Consider the following 16,517-nt stretch of genomic DNA (forward strand, 5'->3'; position numbering starts at 1 on the left):
ATTTTATCCAACTAATTTATATAATAATATTCAAAATTATAATTTTTTTTCTTCTATTTTAGTTAAACTTCTAAGTTATAATTCATAATAAAAAGAACAGGCTAGAAGCACCTAATATATATAGTGAAATAGTTACATTCGTAATTGAGAATTTGAAAAATCATTCAACTAATAAAAAGTAAATAGTATAACTTAATCCATATTTGTTATGACATTAAAAATAAATTTACCTGATATTTTCTTCTATTTTAGTTAAACTTCAAAGTTATAATTCATAATAAAAAGAACAGGCTAGAAGCACCTAATATATATAGTGAAATAGTTACATTTCGTAATTGAAGAATTTGAAAAATCATTCAACTAATAAAAAGTAAATAGTATAACTTAATTCATATTGTTATGACATTAAAAATAAAATTTACCTGATATTTTTTTCTTATAGGTTTGTAGTATTTCAATTTCCTCCAATATGTCAATCATATTCTTCAAAAAAGATAAATTTAAAATCATTGTGTTGAATTATAATTAAATGCATAGAATAACTAAATACAATAGCCGCAAATATTTTGATTATTAACGTGATTTTTGTATGATTATTTATTATCCTCAATCATGCATAATCTATTTCTTAGAAATAAACAAAAAAAATTTAAAAGACACCTCAAACATTTCGCAAAATTATGGACACCCAAAAAAGATATCAACTTGACAAAGACAACCAAAGATGTCTCTTGAATTTTCACAATGGTACACTCCGATTAGCAAATTTTGTTAAGTCATCCTTAGATAATCTCATAATTCATACATTACCATTATTGTTACTTTACAATGTTGCCCCCAAAAAGATTGAATCCTTAATTTCATTTTATTGATTTATCTTTAACACTTCATTTTATATTATAAGATCTAAAACAATACAACTAAGGTATATTCGTCATTTATTTTAATTAATCAATGTTTCTGACAAAAAAAATGAAGTCATTGCCAATCTGACATAGTTTTGGGGTATTATGGTTTTCGTCAATTATCTTGGAGTGTCTATAAAAAATTTTCAATAAATATCATGCATAGTGTAGTAGTTTACAATTACTAAGAAACAATAAAAAAGAGATGATGTACTCATAAAACGTCTCACGTGATTATCATTTTTAATAAACCTCACAATTTTAAACATTTTATTGTGTTCATTTAATTCACTGCATTATATTATACAGTTCAAAATATTATTTACTTTCATAATACATCCAACAACCTTACAATCAATCGGGTAGGAGATTTCATCACATAAATATATTAGCCACGTCCTTACAGTCAGTCTCAAAATATAAGTCATGAAGACAATGTAATAGCTCCTCACGGACTGCTAGCATCTTCGAATATCTTTAATTTCAAATACGAGAACATTGATTTCACAGACTCTAGTTGTCTCAGTCTTTCTCCCATGAAATAACTTTATTACCTTTTAATAAATGGTATTTCATTTTTGTTTTGGTATTTCATTGTAGATTATGCTATGCTATTTGCTCACAAAAACTCTTTCCATATAAAAATACATGCATGCTATCATATTTAACTTTCACTTTCATGGGTGAATGTAGATGCTCTATCTCCACCACTAGAAAGAATTGCACTATTCTCACAACTGATGCCCTTAATTTCAACATGTATTTAAGTGGGAGGCCCCAACTCTACATATATATTGATTCAACAATGGAGTGTGGGTACCATGTAATTAAGAGTTTAAGAATTTAATTACATATTAGTCAACCATTTAACATTATAGAGACCTCTTAATTAGGTGGGTCAAGTCGTCTCATTCATTCATTAAAAAAAATAAAAATAAATAAATAAATAAAATAAAATAAAAAAACACATCCAATCCCATAACAGATACACATCCTACGCTAGCAAAGATGGATTTATACCATTTAAATGGCTATACCCTTAAAACCCTACCCACTCCGATAACGACACTTCACATAATTACCCTAATGGAGATTTAAGGAGTTTGGATTGTCTCTCTAACGGCTGTTCACCACGAACTACATGAACTACATGATTAGAGTGAATAAATTTATTTTTTTTAAATGTTTTATTATTTTTTTATGGGCACATCATTTGTAGTTATACAGCCATAATGAAAAAAAAAAAAAAAAAAAAAGAAGGTGGACAACCTCATCACCTTAGTCAGGCACAAAATTCTCTTTGAAACTTTCAAACTTCTTCTCTTACCTTTAAGAAACATGGAAATTTTTTTAAATCAAAACCGTCCAATTGTCATGATCAACTGAGCTGCTACAGAATTTTCTTCCCAGATCCAGAGACAAGATACGGGTCAACATTGTTGAACTAATTGCTCCTCCTTTGTTCTCTTCTCTCGTCATATTTTCTGGAACATATTAATTTAATCCTTGAATCTGTTCATCTCAGTTAACTTATATAAATAGCCCACCAGAGAAACAGATTTGGTTCTCTTAGATATGTTGAGCAGAAGCAAAATGGTTCAGTCATCACAACATAGCTATAACAGGACTGAGAAGAGATGGAAACGTAGGAGAGGTTTCAGGCTGACGACCCCTAGAAGGTTCTCTGTGTGTCGGCTTCGTGTGAGGTTCCTCTGCTTCGTCAAGCTCTTAAACAGGTTGAAGTGTTCATATGGGCAAGCCATGAATTCCTTAAAGAAGGGTGTCAGAAGTTGCAGAAGTTGCACAAGCAAAGGGAGAATGGAACCCATGGAGGAACAAAGCCTTACTCTTAGTGATTGTAGTTTGAGAACTTACATGCGCTCAAATTCTTTCTATTCAGAAGCCATTGCTGATTGCTTGGAGTTCATCAAGAGGTCATCTGCTTCAGTAGATGATAACCCAGTTGTAATTCGAAGGTGGGAGAACTAGAAAACATGTTTACATATAATTAGCTATCATACATAGTTTGGTTTGTTTCGAAAGAGAGAAACTAATTCTCTCTGTAAGTTAGCCTTTACCCTACTTTGATTTTGTTTTGCAGAGCTTGAGGTTGTGTTAATCTCTTAGTTTTTTCATCAAATCTGTACAAATTTGTGAATAGTGAGAAATGTTTAGTTGAGATCAAAAGAAATTATTTGGAAGAATATTCTATGTTGCCGTGTGAAATCTGGAATGGAAGAATTGAATTGTTCAAACCCGTGTTTTATCAAAACCAAACCGCGTTTTGATCATAAAGATCATTTAATTGTGAAGATCTGTGGAAGACTTTGTGGTTAGGTTCTTAACTTTCTTCTTGGCAAGTGGCAATAACACATTTTGATCATTTATTTACATATCATAATGACTTTATGTCGTTGCTGTTCATGTTTAATCAAACAAACAAGGCCTTAGAGTGAATAAAATAAAATATTGTGAAGATTACAATGAAAAGATCACCTGATCTTCATGGAATCTTGTGATCAACGAGCAATTTTTTGTCACAGGTCACAGGTTTACCTAACCAAGTTGAGTTGGTCACACACATAATTAATCAACGTTAAACTGTTCTTGCCATTCTCAGAGGGACAACAAAAAAGAAGAAGCTGGTTCTACTTATCTGGTCTTTTCCTCCTTTTTCCTTTTAATCTACCTATCTTACCTAATCCATGAAAATCAAGCCTTTAATACTATTTAAGTAAGGCAGATTTGCAATAGTGTCAAATTAATTGAGTCAGTTTTTTAGAACCTTTACCTTAATCTCGATCCTGAATATCATAGTCGGGCCAAGTTAGACACTTAACCCTAATAAAAGAATGACACAAAAAGAAAAAGAAGAAGCATAATTTCATAGTACTTCCCTATTTTTACCAAAAATTACCCATAAGATTATAAATCAGTTTGGCCCTAGTCAAACATTCGATATTGATCATACCTAACATTAATCCAACCCAAAAAACTTATGCGAAGACTAAAATTTTGAACCCAAATGTAATTTGGGCTCAAGATAGGTTTAGACCATCAAAGTGAAATTTATATCAGTAATTTAAAGGGGGAAGAGAGAGAATATCATTTTTAAGTATTTCAAATGTGAGTAAATCTAGATAATCATAGCAAAGTTTAAAGTCATTTTTCCAAGGGTCAAAGTCATAGCATCAAATTTTTTTTCTTCCATAGAAGTCATAGCAACAAATCATTGTATATAAAGTTACTTTTTATTTTGGTGACTAAGAATTTCACCTTGTAGAAAACACTGATGTATATGTTACTCTTTACCTTTGGTATTATAATTATTTGACACGGAAAAAAAAAACTCAACATAATTTGAGCCCATATTCTATTGAACTTGAGATTTATAGCATGAAACATGATTAAAATAGTTTTTCTATCTTATTTATGATTGGAAGAAAGAACAAAAGCTATAAAAGTTATGGTAGGGTTGTACACTTTATTATTAGATTACTCTAGAAGAGTGATAAATTAGGATTTTGGCTTGTGTCAAATCCAAACCCAACATTGGTCTGTTTAGTCAATAAATTAATTAACCACTCCAAAAGAATGTTAAAGTGTATGATGTTTTGTCTAATATAAAGCCAGCATTAGCTCAAACTAGTCAATGAGGCAGTTAGAAAGAGGTTAGAAATGAGAAAGAACAAAATAAATGGGGTCTGTCTGGGCAAAATAAAGAAAAAACGATTTAATCACTCTAGTGCTTCTTTTTTCTTTTCTTTCTTTCTTCTTCTTCTTCGTCTTCTTCTTTTTTCCTTTTGTTTTAAAAATTGATTGACATGATTTATGATTGAGAGCTACAAAATTGCATGTCATATTGATGCATTATGGGTGGGTTCTTACCTTCTCGTGCAATCTTAGGATTGGAATTGTAGTACTAAATAACATGTTTTTTGAGGATTTTTATTAGCTATGGTTCTAACATGTTCGTGTTTGCTGCAGTTCATCCTTGGATCAATGACAAGTTTATTATTTTCTAATCTAACAACAAATCATTTCTAATCCTTGAATCATAATATTTATTCTTTCTCTCTCATTTAACTCACCGTCTTTTCTGAAAACCTAAGTTCCGTCTTTTTGAGCTTGTCGAGATGTTTTTTGGATTGGTAATCATACAACTGGGTTTGAGACAATTTTTGTGACTCTGAAGTTGTTAAATTTGGGGTGTTTTCAAGAGGAAGATAACATAATTTTTTCATCTCAGAATCTTCATCTGAACAGGGGTTTTGATTTTTGGGTTTGATGATTTTGACAAATTTGGTTGTAACTATAAATTTCTCAACTATATAGAAAAACCCAAATTCTATGGATTAAGATCAACAGTATAAGCCAAACGGGTGGATTCAATACCTTAATCTTCTGTGTGGGTAGCCAATGGAAAAACAGAAGAACTTCCATGGGGTCATGGAGAAGCAGAAGAGCTTCCCTCCTTTTTTTTTTTCTTTCAAGGCTTTCATTTGTGGATCTTCTATGTTACCTAAAAGAAATTTAGAAGACCCAAGACCCAGAGAATGGAATCACTTTTGATGACTTGAGACTTGTTGGAGTCTTGGCTACAAAAAGATGGTTTTGGTATCCTAAATCTACTCTATGGGGGGGCGTTGTGTCAAGCTAGATACCTTGATCTTCCAACAAAAAAAACCACTAACATGGTAGGTTTATGTAGCCTTTTGTTTTAACCTAAGAGTACCTCATGGGTTTAAGTCATAAAGTGAAAAGATGAATCAAATCCTTACGTTACCTCTTGGGAGTTTATACTATGCTACTTCAACCAAGGCAAGTAATTCATATAGACAATGCCATTTAAATTTACAAAGACAAATGTGGAGGCATTTAAATTTCTAGTAAGTTAGATTTCTAATGCCTAAATATGTTTGTAGTACACTGGTAGTGGTCTTATTAGTGTGACTTGCATGCTGTGCATTTAATGCGCAAAATGTGCAGCGCACGGTCGAGGTTGAAATCTCGACCGTGCGCTTCACCGTGCTGCGCATTAAATGTGCAGCACTGAAGCACGGCCCGTGGTCTTATACGTAAGGGTAACAAGTTTGAATCTTTCAAAATTATAATTTTCTCTACAAAATATTTTCTTTCTTATCGAGTGGGTCTCATGCTATTTTCTCCCATGATTTTTACCTAACAAACAAACGATGCATTATGTAAAGAAATAAAAGTAGATGCTTTCTTAAAAATATAACTTCACCAGTCAAAAGCAAGCAAAGGATAATGTGAAAACACGTTTGGTATGTGTGAAAACACGTTTAGACTTTCCCACCAAAAGGTCGTTTTGACTTTTGAATTCTGATTACCGGTCGGGTTGCTACTTCTGAGTTCTGACCCGTGCGTCTCTACCGCTAAAGCATTTTGGCGCCCAAAATCAAAGAAAATACCAAAAACACCCTTGCCAAAATAAAAGAGATCACAATCGAGCCACGGAGGGGGAAACGAGTCAAACGACCGAGTCAGAGTTATGTGCGGACGCTGGGGCGCCTACGCTAAGCGCTCCTTCTCCAAATTCTCTGCCTGCCTGAGAAGCTCCGCAGGTATTGCTTCTGCTTCTGCTTCTGCTTCTTCCTTCTTCCACATCTGCTCGCTCTTCTTCACCTTCCAGAGTCTCAAATTCCGCCATGGACGAACTGAAAACCCTAAAAACCCGTCTTTGCATCATCGGCAGCGGCCCTGCTGCGCACACCGCCGCAATCTATGCCGCCCGTGCTGAGCTCAAACCCATTCTTTTTGAAGGTTGGATGGCCAATGGTATTGCTCCGGGTGGCCAACTCACCACCACTACAGACGTCGAGAACTTCCCTGGTTTTCCCGATGGTATGATGGGTATGGAACTCATGGATCGATGTCGCAGCCAATCCTGTCGCTTCGGCACCCAAATCTTTACTGAGACCATAACTAAGGTCGATTTCTCCACTAACCCTTTCAAGCTCTTCACCGATTCCAAATCCGTTATTGCCGATGCTGTTATTGTCGCAACTGGTGCAGTGGCCAAGCGTTTGAAATTCCCTGGGTCTGGGGAAGTGCATGAAGGTGGGTTTTGGAATCGAGGTATCTCTGCTTGTGCGGTTTGCGATGGTGCAGCCCCGATTTTCAGGAACAAGCCGTTGGCTGTGATCGGAGGAGGTGATTCCGCCATGGAAGAGGCCAATTTCTTGACCAAATTTGGGTCTAGGGTTTTTATAATCCATCGAAGGGATGCATTTAGGGCTTCCAAGATAATGCAGAGTCGTGCATTGTCCAATCCTAAGATCGAGGTGTTGTGGAACTCGGAGGTCGTCGAAGCCTATGGAGATGGAGTTAAAGGGGTTTTGGGAGGTTTAAAGGTCAAGAATGTGGTCACCGGGCAAGTATCGGATTTGCCGGTTTCTGGTTTGTTCTTCGCCATCGGGCACGAGCCGGCAACGAAGTTCTTGGGTGGGCAACTTGAAGTCGATTCTGATGGTTACGTTGTCACGAAGCCGGGAACAACACATACGAGTGTTAGAGGTGTTTTCGCGGCTGGTGATGTGCAGGACAAGAAGTATCGTCAAGCGATTACTGCAGCTGGCTCAGGTTAGTGTTTCCATTTCTTGACAATGTTTTTCTCCATTTGTAGTCTTTCGGTTTTTTCTTGAGTTCATTTTTTATGGAAATTGTAATGCATGTTGTGTTTGATGGAATTCATTACTTCATAGCTTGTTTGCTTGCCTTCTTACTGAGTTGGTTTAATTTGCTTGGTTTGCAATTTCTATGTTTTGCATTTTAGGCTGTTCCGTTGTTTCAAATAAACACCCGATCTTTTTTGGTATATTGGAATTTGGTTTTGACATCCAATTTACAACTGATCATTTTCTTATATACTTCGTACATATGATATCTTTCGTACGAGTAAAGTGATTTGAATAAATATCAGAGAGTTAATGATTACCAGGTCCATTGGATGTCCGAGAGCCCCAACTTCCTTAATGGTTACCTTCAGAACTATGTTTTGTGCGCTCGTCTCTCCCTCCAATATGTAATTCTTGATGAGTTGTTGCTCTGCATGATGAACTTGATGTTCCTGGTTTGCAATTGATAAGAGAAAAGGGAGAAAGGAAAAGACCCACCAAGGTGAAGTGAAGCTAATGATAATCTAAAATGTTAACCCTCCCAAATAAATAAAAATAACATAACTATCAAATATATCCGTTGATTAAAACACATTGTCTTTTCATTCCATTGGGCAATTGAGTTTTCTTGAAATGGTGAATACCTTTTTTTCCCTTCGGTTTGGGGGTGTGGGGTTGGAGATGGTGATCGCCAAGCTATTAAGCATTCAAAAAGAATGGTTAAACACATTTACTACCTAAGAAGAGTATTTATAGTGTTTTCTTTACTCCCTTTTACAAGCAGTCGGTGATAGGTGTCACTGTTCAAACACTGTTTATCAACGCTTTTTCACTAAGTTGTTGTTTCTTTATATTTTTATAATTTATAAAAGGCCTAACAGAGAACTAGTTCATCCTCATGAAATTAGTTGTAGGTGGCTTGTTCAAGTGCTAACAAGAGTCAATTTATTCATCGAAAAAGAGTCAGAGAGGAAAGAGGTCATTATTCGCTCCAGTGATTGGTCTCTCTTACTCTAGCTCTGAGCCACTGCTGCATCTACTTTTTGGTTCCTCTTGAATCCCTTTCAACTCCTCATATAAACCAGGCAATTCATCTGCTTTTTTAAGCTACTTTCTTTGCCCTCAGAAACACATGTTCAAATTGGTAAAACAACTAGGGAGCTTATTGACATTGTCATGACGTCTTTGAAGCGGGTAAATTTTTTTGTGACTGGCTTCTGCATTTCACTTATGATTTGAGGTGACCCCATTCCAAGGTATGAGAAGTTTGTAAGATTAACAATTGGACAATTCTGGTTCAAGGTTTAAATTACTGGTGAAGCTTTGGTAGAGCTTGTTGCAGGAATTGTATCTGCCAAGTAGAGTTAGTCTTACTCATAATTTTTCCCTTCTATTTCCTAACATATTGGGAAATCTTAAAATAGAAGGCACTAAGGCTGTATTTCTCATGATTCCATGTCATCTGCATTTTCAACACAGAATTCCAGATGATAGTATAACTTTTAGCAGATGAGCTTCACTGTAATGGTTAAGTTCCAGTTGTAAAACATGGAAACAGCGTCTCCTGAAAGTTGGGGTGAGGCTGCAATCCGAAGCCTTTGCAGTAGCAGGAGCCTAGTGCACCGGGATACTTTTATGATGGTATAATATTTGGGGATTATTTTATGCAGGTATATTGCATAATGTACACTGGGATATCTGATCTGGTTGTATCTTTTGGACCTTGTGACGAGAGAAAAAAAAATCCTTGTTGAATGATGTTAGGAAATGTATCATTCTGAATATTTCTCCAATACTCCCATGCTGCTCTTGAAGAAAACATTTTTCTGCAAGTTGAGGGTATTGTTTGCTAAGGTTGCAACATTGTTGAAGGCTTAGACTGTCCTATCCATGTATTTTTTTTATCCTGGAACAGTTGGGACCCAAGGAGAGTTAACTCATGAGCTCTTCTTTGTTGCTTACCCATACATTTAACATGCTGCATTGGAGCTCTAAGATTGGGATTTTGATTTCAGATCCCCACCTTGATTCCTAGTGACATGTATGCATCAGGTTACTTCTTATAACGTATTCTCCATTCAAATCTGCGTTTGCTGTAGTGGATTTCATTTGCTTCTATCTTGCGATGTATTGGCTTCTTAATCTTTTTCATTTTGTACAGGTTGTATGGCTGCATTGGACGCTGAGCACTACCTGCAAGAAATTGGTTCTCAGGAGGGCAAGAGCGATTGACTATCCGTGGACGGCATGGCACCAGTAAACCAGCTTCATCTGAAAAAATAACCTCTTACTTGTAGAAGGATCCCTTCAATTAAATTGTTTGCATTCTCACCTGTATTCATTGCTGTTATATCAAAATAAAAAATAACCTCTGCTAGGTTTTATTTAGTGATTGAGTAAGCACATGTAGAAGAGTTCTTGAAACAGCTTGAATAAATCACTGGAAGGAATTCATCAAAAATGAAAAGTAGTTATTGGTGGAAAGGTTGAAAGTCCTTTGACACTATTACATAGGGCTTCCTGCGTTAGGCTAACTCAAGAGTAGACGAATTTTTGGGTACTATCACAAGCAGATGTCCTTCCACTTCCTTAGAATATGCAGAGGGAATCTTCCTTCTGGTGCTGGCAGTAAAAGATGCAGAGGGAGGGGCCGAGGGAATCCTACTTTTGGTATTGGCAGTAAGTTCTCGTTAGGGGAGGAACTTGGTTTCTTCATCCATTTATTATTTTTTTGGTAAAGGTTTTGATTCATTTATATAGAGAACAGGAATATGGTCTATAGATAAGGGACGTGAAACCTAGTAATGGAGTTGGGCTTTCTGTCCTATGGCCTTATGGCCTCCAACTCAACCAAAATTTCATATAAATCCGCAAGTTTTTCAGACTTTTAATTTTGTCCGCATGCAGCCAAGCATGTCAATTAGGAACATTAATTTATGTGATGTTTTAAGTTAAAATAATGCTCCTAGTGTGTTTATTGGCTTCAAAGTTATGTTAGACAGCACAATTTAATAAAAAATGACTCCAAATACCCTTCGCAACTGGGTCTCCAAATACCCCTCGCAACTAGGTGTTGATGTCAAATATCACCCGACATACCGCCGTGTCGTCAAATATCACCCGACATACCACCACCGACACGGCGACACAAAGTGATTTTTCGAACCTTGAAATTACTATATAATATTTTTAGTTGTTCTTCTATGTTTTATCAATATTTTAACAAAAACAAGAACTCATATTCAATATTCTAAATTTAAATAGAGTGGATGCAATAATATTGTGAATATATACATTCTTCTATAGAAAATGGCTTAGTATATTTTAGTATTAGTCAAATTTTTAAATAAATTTATCATTGATGACAATGATAACTAAAATATTTAATTAACTTTTATCACTATCCGAGTTAGTATTACAATTATAAGTCAATTGTATTGATCCTTTAACCTATTCTATCATCATCCACAATTTAGTTATGCGCAAAAGAAAGTAAATATATATTTCTTTTAGAAAAATATTTATTACTCTGAAAAGTGTTGTCATCACTGTTTTGTAAATAGACAAAAGCCACGAGCGAGTTGATATACGATCAAATTTTTTAGTAGCTCAACTAATCAAAAAATCCACCACCAAATTAGAGAACCTCTCCCCCCACCACCAAAAAAAAAAAAAAGAATAAAATAAATATATCAACAGACTTTTTGGACTTGAAAAATATAAATAGATAGGGAAAGTCTTCAAATCCATTTCTTTTTTTGCAGCTGAGTTGTTGAATGAAGCTTTGATAAGCTTTGATAACCTAGTCTTCAAATCCATTTCATTTCCTTCCTAGTAATATGATTGTCCTATTGAATTTTTCTTACACATTTCTACTTCATTCATATTTTATTTATTAATTTATTTATCATCAAACATCATCTTTCAGATTATTATTATTATTTGGTTCAAAGAGATCCTTCATATTATCAACTCTAAGTATTTGATTAAAAACCTGTACACTTGAAATAGTACTTGTAAAATCTCTCTTTTTCATTTATTTACTTAAAAGATTCATAAAAAATTTTGAGATTTGTGAGAAGAACCTCTTTATGATAATAATTGACTTAGAGACATGCACGCAATATATTTATACAAAGACTAGGTTCCTCATTACTCAGACTTAATTTGGAGTTCTAATAAAGTTAAATTATTAATACAAGGAAATTGATTATGCCTTTAACAAAGATGAATTCTTTAAGGCTACAAATCATGTAATCTCCAATAACCTTCTTCTTCTAACATAGATGGTTTAGCTAAACTGTTATCATTTATCAATTTTTCCCAACATCAATTCCTTAATTTAAGATTTGATATCACTTTGTTCCTATTGAATCAATAAAGAACCATAAAAAAATAATAATAATAAAATATTAAAAAATAAGTAGAAAAGGTGAAACGAAAATAGTTTCCTTACTGATTACATAAGGATTTAGAAGTCATAAGGAAGAAAGTAAGATACGAAGTCAGATTTTGTATGCATATGTATCATAACAATTAGCTAATGTGTCTGAGCAATTTTAAATCTAGCTAATTTGGCTTTGATGAGGATTATGACTTCCCGTTTTCTAAGGTCCAACTTTGAATTTGATATGAATATATTAAATAAGATTTTGTTTAATCTGTGAGTGGTGGTTAGTATTATATGTCAGGCATTATTTTATTTTAAGATAACTAGCTAGCTCACTTCTTTATAAAATACTCAAATGGCGGTTTTTTTTTTATTAATAACTTACAAGCTTTTTTCTCCTTGCATCCATGCATGATCACGTTGACTTGTCAACATCTATTGTAACAATATAAGGATAATATCATTATTTTGTGTCAAATTATTTCCAGTGAAAAAGACCCACCTCCGCTTAGCTACAGAATGGAGTAATATAATTAAACTTTCTTTTTCCCCTAAGAACACTAGGCAAGGAAATGAAAAAAATCTTTTCCTCCGAAGAAATCACCTTAAAACCATAAAGCTTGTGAGTAAGAAATCTAGCAACTAAAATTGGAAATGATTGATATCTACTCGTTGTCCTCGTATACTGAGTTTGTTTCTGGTTCTCTCTCAAAATGCCTTTCAACAGGAAACATAATTAGGTTTTAAAAAGTATTAGAACCTTGATTGTCATACAACATCGATCTCCTGAAACAATGTTTCTGCTAACCCATTTCTTTAATCGTCTAAGCACCTGGTTATCGATTATAAATTGAGGAAAGCAATGATGTTAAGCAGCTATGGCTCTCAAAATGTTTATTTCTTTGATTAATCTCAGTTAACTCCTGGATATTCAGTTCATTGAATCTGCAAATCAGCAGAAACAATATTAGCTTTGAGATAGTTATCTGATGCCACTGCATGTCACACTTGCGGCCTTTTTCATTTAAGCATCAAATTCTAGAAACAAACAACATAATGGTGCAACCACATCTCTTATGATGTTGAGGGCAAATAACTCTCTCTCTCAGCTCTTTAACCAATTAGGGCAACTTCATCTTTGTTCGGTTGCTTGCAAAAGGTTTCTATGTTAGCACTGTATGAGTACTTTGGTAAATTAATTGTTTGTGGTTTCTCTTTAATCTACCAGCCAAGAAACAAGGCCATCTTGACAAAACTGAAATTTGCTTTCCCTAATGGAAGAAAGAAGGCTGAGAAAAGAAGCTTCTGGGATACAGAGATTCACTTGAATAGTGTCAAAGACAAAGCTTCTGGGATACAGAGATTCACTTGAATAGTGTCAAAGACAATCAAAGGAAGGAAGACCAGCCCAAAGTTCCAGGGAAAGAGAAGGCACTAATATATCTTTTCCAAGTTTCAAAGTTCCAAATTCCCAACACGTCGTCTTGTCCTTAGCTCCTGCAGAAGTAGGTATTATTTTTGCTTTTCTTTAACATTTAAGGTAGGTGAAATATAGTACTTTACAGCCTAAATTCCATTTCTCTATTACAGGAAACGAACCAGATGGTGATTTAATGCTTCGACAAGAGTAGTTTATCTATTTCCTTTCTGGTAGCTGACAAGGGACTTTCTTTTTTCTACTTATGTGTAATTGTTTGGTCAGCCCACTTGTAAGTTGCAGGTTGGCGAGAGAGAGAGAGAGCTATATTCCCTTCCATGGGTATTAGAATTCAGAACTAGGGTTCACAGAGGGAAAAGATCGAACATAACAGGCTTTTAAAGTTCTTCACTGTGACTTTTTCTCAGTTGGGTTAGTAGAAAAATGAATTAGAGGGAACAAATTAAGAAGGACAAAGAGGCAAGGCAGAACAAGCAATCTGTACTTAATAGAATTGAAGCTTCTGGGTGACCCCCAAAAACTAAAGTTTAATTTCTCAGTTCAAATCAGTACTAGGTTTTCTCAGAAATACTTATACTATTATTATTATTATTATTATTATTATTATAAGAATATATAATCATACTATAATGTTCATTTTTTGTAAATGAAAGAAAAAAAACCATATAATGATTTCTTTATTTTAGGAAATCTTCCAAGAAAACAAGCCAATGAGTGTAAACAGTAGATGACATGGTTACTAACAAGTGATGGAATAGTAAATTAAGAAAAACAAGAAATGTTTCAACAGAGAAGAAAGAGAAGCATACACAGAAGAATCAGGTGTAAGCATGACAAAGAAGAAAAATCCTTAAAATTTTCTTTACATGAATTTGTTGAGTTCACCCACCTGGGACCTGGAGAATTAAAGCATCTGAATCACAATTTTGGCTAATGAAATGTCATCACTTGTAGATTTCTTCTTCTTCTTCTTGTCTTCCAATTTCAAACTTTACTCAATCACCATTAGAAAGAAGGCCTTGCAGCATTGCCACTCCAACCAAATACTTCACCTGGAAACTGATAATTTGTCATGTTACCACCCAAATTATAGAAAGGAACACCACCGCCGCCGCCACTACCACCACCACCACTACCTCCTGCAGCTTCACCCAGTTGCCCACCTCCACCACCACCACCACCCGTAACACCTGAAGACTGTGATGCAGTGGACTGAACCTGAACCGGTGATTCCTCCTCCTCAAGTGGTAATCTCTCAAACACTGCATTGGCAAAAGAAGCTGCCATCAACAGCACCGGCCCTGACGCCACCAACGGCCCGACGACACTTCCTCCGACAACCTGTCCCTGTCCACCGGCTAGAAATATCGTCAAACCACCAGCTCCAGGCGGCGCTGGTGGCGGCAGCACTGTCCCGGAAAGTGACAGTATCTCAAACCGGCCGTGTAGAGTTACAACGCTCCCCACCGGAGCTGCAGGCTGGCGCAACGTCACATTGGCAACTGCTCCGCCACCGCTCAAAACACAGACGCCTCGGCCGCGCCGCCGTGCATAATTCGTTACAGATTCTACAACATCTGCACCGGCTGAGACTTCAAGAACATGGGACCTTAGTGCATTTGGGCTATCACGGGTGACGATTATGGGCGGTTTTGGCTTGTTCTTTGAGCCTGGAGGACGGCCTCGAGGGCGGCGACTGCCAGTGGATCCACCGCCTCCTCCGGAGGAAGTGGTGGCTGCACCTGGGTCGGATTTCTGGTCCTTCTCTGGGGAGTTATCGGAATCTGAAACATGGGTTTGAGGCTCTGAACATCTTTGTAAATGGAGGTCTGCAGGCCTGAAGAGCGGATGAACATAGCGAGATCCTGGGCTTTGCTCCAAACCCGCCATGGCCACATCCAATTGTAATGGTTTCTCCCACCACTTGCTTGCCAGCTTTTGCTTCTTAATATTGTTTTTCCCTTGTGGGTTTTCTTTCTTGGATCTGATCTTCGTTTCTCTCTACACCAGAAGAAACGCTGAAGGAATTAGACAAAAGACAAAAGCTCAAGAACTGATCAAAACTGCAAAAATTTCAAAACCCTGAAGTCTAAGAAGCTATGTTCCAAAGAAATAATGTTGCAAAAACTTATTGAGTTTCTAATTACATGTTTTCTTAGCTGATCGATGCACTTCGCAAATCAAAAAGGAAAGATCCACTCAAAATCCAAAGCCCATAGATGATGTCTACCTGTATCTGAACCACTGATTTCTCTCAACTCGGATTCAGATCCTTGAGTGCAATAAGAACACCAGAGAGAGACTAGGGTAGAAAAGCTCTAGTCAGTACTGCTTCCATACATCCAAGAAATAAACCCATCTGCTTTTCTCTGAAGAGAAAGGAATCAAATATAGAGGGGAATATATTCTGAAGAAATCAATGAGTTTGTATGTCTGAAATCGAGCTTTGAATGAAGGACTGAAGCTTGGAGAGGTGGAGAGAGAGAGACAGGCTTTGAGGAGGAAATGGAAGAAATCTGAGTTCAGAACCGGGAAGGCAGAAATACATTATATTCTTTCTTTTTTCTTATCAAGTGAAAAAGGTTTCAAGTAATATTAACATAATTGTTGTAATAAAAGCACTTGATGATGCAATAACAGTTCTATCTTCAATGGTTATGGATGACCAGTGTGGGTATTCAAAGAAATATGTAAGGGTATAATCGTCTTTAGAGGAAAATGGACTAGCTCAAGCTGGTTCAAAATAGTTCCAGGGTTGTCCTCCACTTGACATATTATATATAAATGTCCTCGAGTAGTGTGTCAAAGGGTTAATTTATTTCTGGTTCAATAATTTATCAACATTATATTGCTTTATCACTATTTCATGTGGTAAATCTTACATAGATTTCTCTTTACCCAAAACATTTACACCAAAGAAAGAAAAGAAATGGTAATTTCCAAATAAACTAATTTGGGTTTATGTCTTATAGATATATTCATTAAATTTTATGCTTGTATTGCAGTGATTATTTTATATCTTAGTTGTTTTTAATTATATCCTCTATATATAATAATATATATTCCTTTGTTGGGTATGGGGATGAAATGTTTTCCAAAGTTGTCTCATTAGGAACAGTAGATATATTAAAATAACTAACCAC

The 16,517-nt window shown here is 35.5% G+C and overlaps 2 protein-coding genes across 4 annotated transcripts; one reads left to right on the forward strand and one right to left on the reverse strand.

Moving 5' to 3' along the window:
* The first annotated feature begins 6,404 nt into the window (after positions 1–6,404).
* LOC149017291 (thioredoxin reductase 1, mitochondrial-like) lies at positions 6,405–10,101 on the forward strand. 2 transcript variants are annotated; one of them, XM_089154155.1, is made up of 3 exons: positions 6,421–6,479; positions 6,541–7,511; positions 9,708–10,101. In XM_089154155.1, exons 1-3 carry the CDS (start codon positions 6,421–6,423, stop codon positions 9,776–9,778), a joined length of 1,101 nt encoding a protein of 366 aa, XP_089010281.1. In that variant the 3' UTR covers positions 9,779–10,101. The 2 variants fall into 2 exon arrangements, with proteins under 2 accessions (XP_089010280.1, XP_089010281.1); XM_089154154.1 differs by having other exon boundaries at positions 6,405–7,511; positions 9,708–10,099.
* A 3,947-nt stretch (positions 10,102–14,048) lies between these two features.
* Positions 14,049–15,978, reverse strand: LOC149017292 (AT-hook motif nuclear-localized protein 25-like). Of its 2 annotated transcripts, none has more exons than XM_089154156.1 (2): positions 15,605–15,978; positions 14,049–15,375 (listed from the first exon to the last, which is right to left on the reverse strand). In XM_089154156.1, exon 2 carries the CDS (start codon positions 15,262–15,264, stop codon positions 14,380–14,382), a length of 885 nt encoding a protein of 294 aa, XP_089010282.1. In that variant the 5' UTR covers positions 15,265–15,375; positions 15,605–15,978; the 3' UTR covers positions 14,049–14,379. The 2 variants fall into 2 exon arrangements, with proteins under 2 accessions (XP_089010282.1, XP_089010284.1); XM_089154158.1 differs by having other exon boundaries at positions 15,522–15,605.
* Between the last annotated feature and the right edge of the window lie 539 nt (positions 15,979–16,517).

The sequence above is a fragment of the Hakea prostrata genome, chromosome 4, assembly GCF_041222555.1.
Source record: "Hakea prostrata isolate BN-2017 chromosome 4, UWA_Hpros_2, whole genome shotgun sequence".
Classification (NCBI taxonomy): Eukaryota; Viridiplantae; Streptophyta; class Magnoliopsida; order Proteales; family Proteaceae; genus Hakea; species Hakea prostrata.

Bases quoted from the DNA above. Each gene is read 5' to 3' on its own strand.
- LOC149017291 (XM_089154155.1), top strand. From the start codon at position 6,421: ATGTGCGGACGCTGGGGCGCCTACGCTAAGCGCTCCTTCTCCAAATTC. The intron at 6,480-6,540 runs GAGAAGCTCCGC...TTCCACATCTGC, and splicing joins TCCAAATTCTCTGCCTGCCT to TCGCTCTTCTTCACCTTCCA. The intron at 7,512-9,707 runs GTTAGTGTTTCC...CATTTTGTACAG, and splicing joins GATTACTGCAGCTGGCTCAG to GTTGTATGGCTGCATTGGAC.
- LOC149017292 (XM_089154156.1), bottom strand. From the start codon at position 15,264: ATGGCGGGTTTGGAGCAAAGCCCAGGATCTCGCTATGTTCATCCGCTC.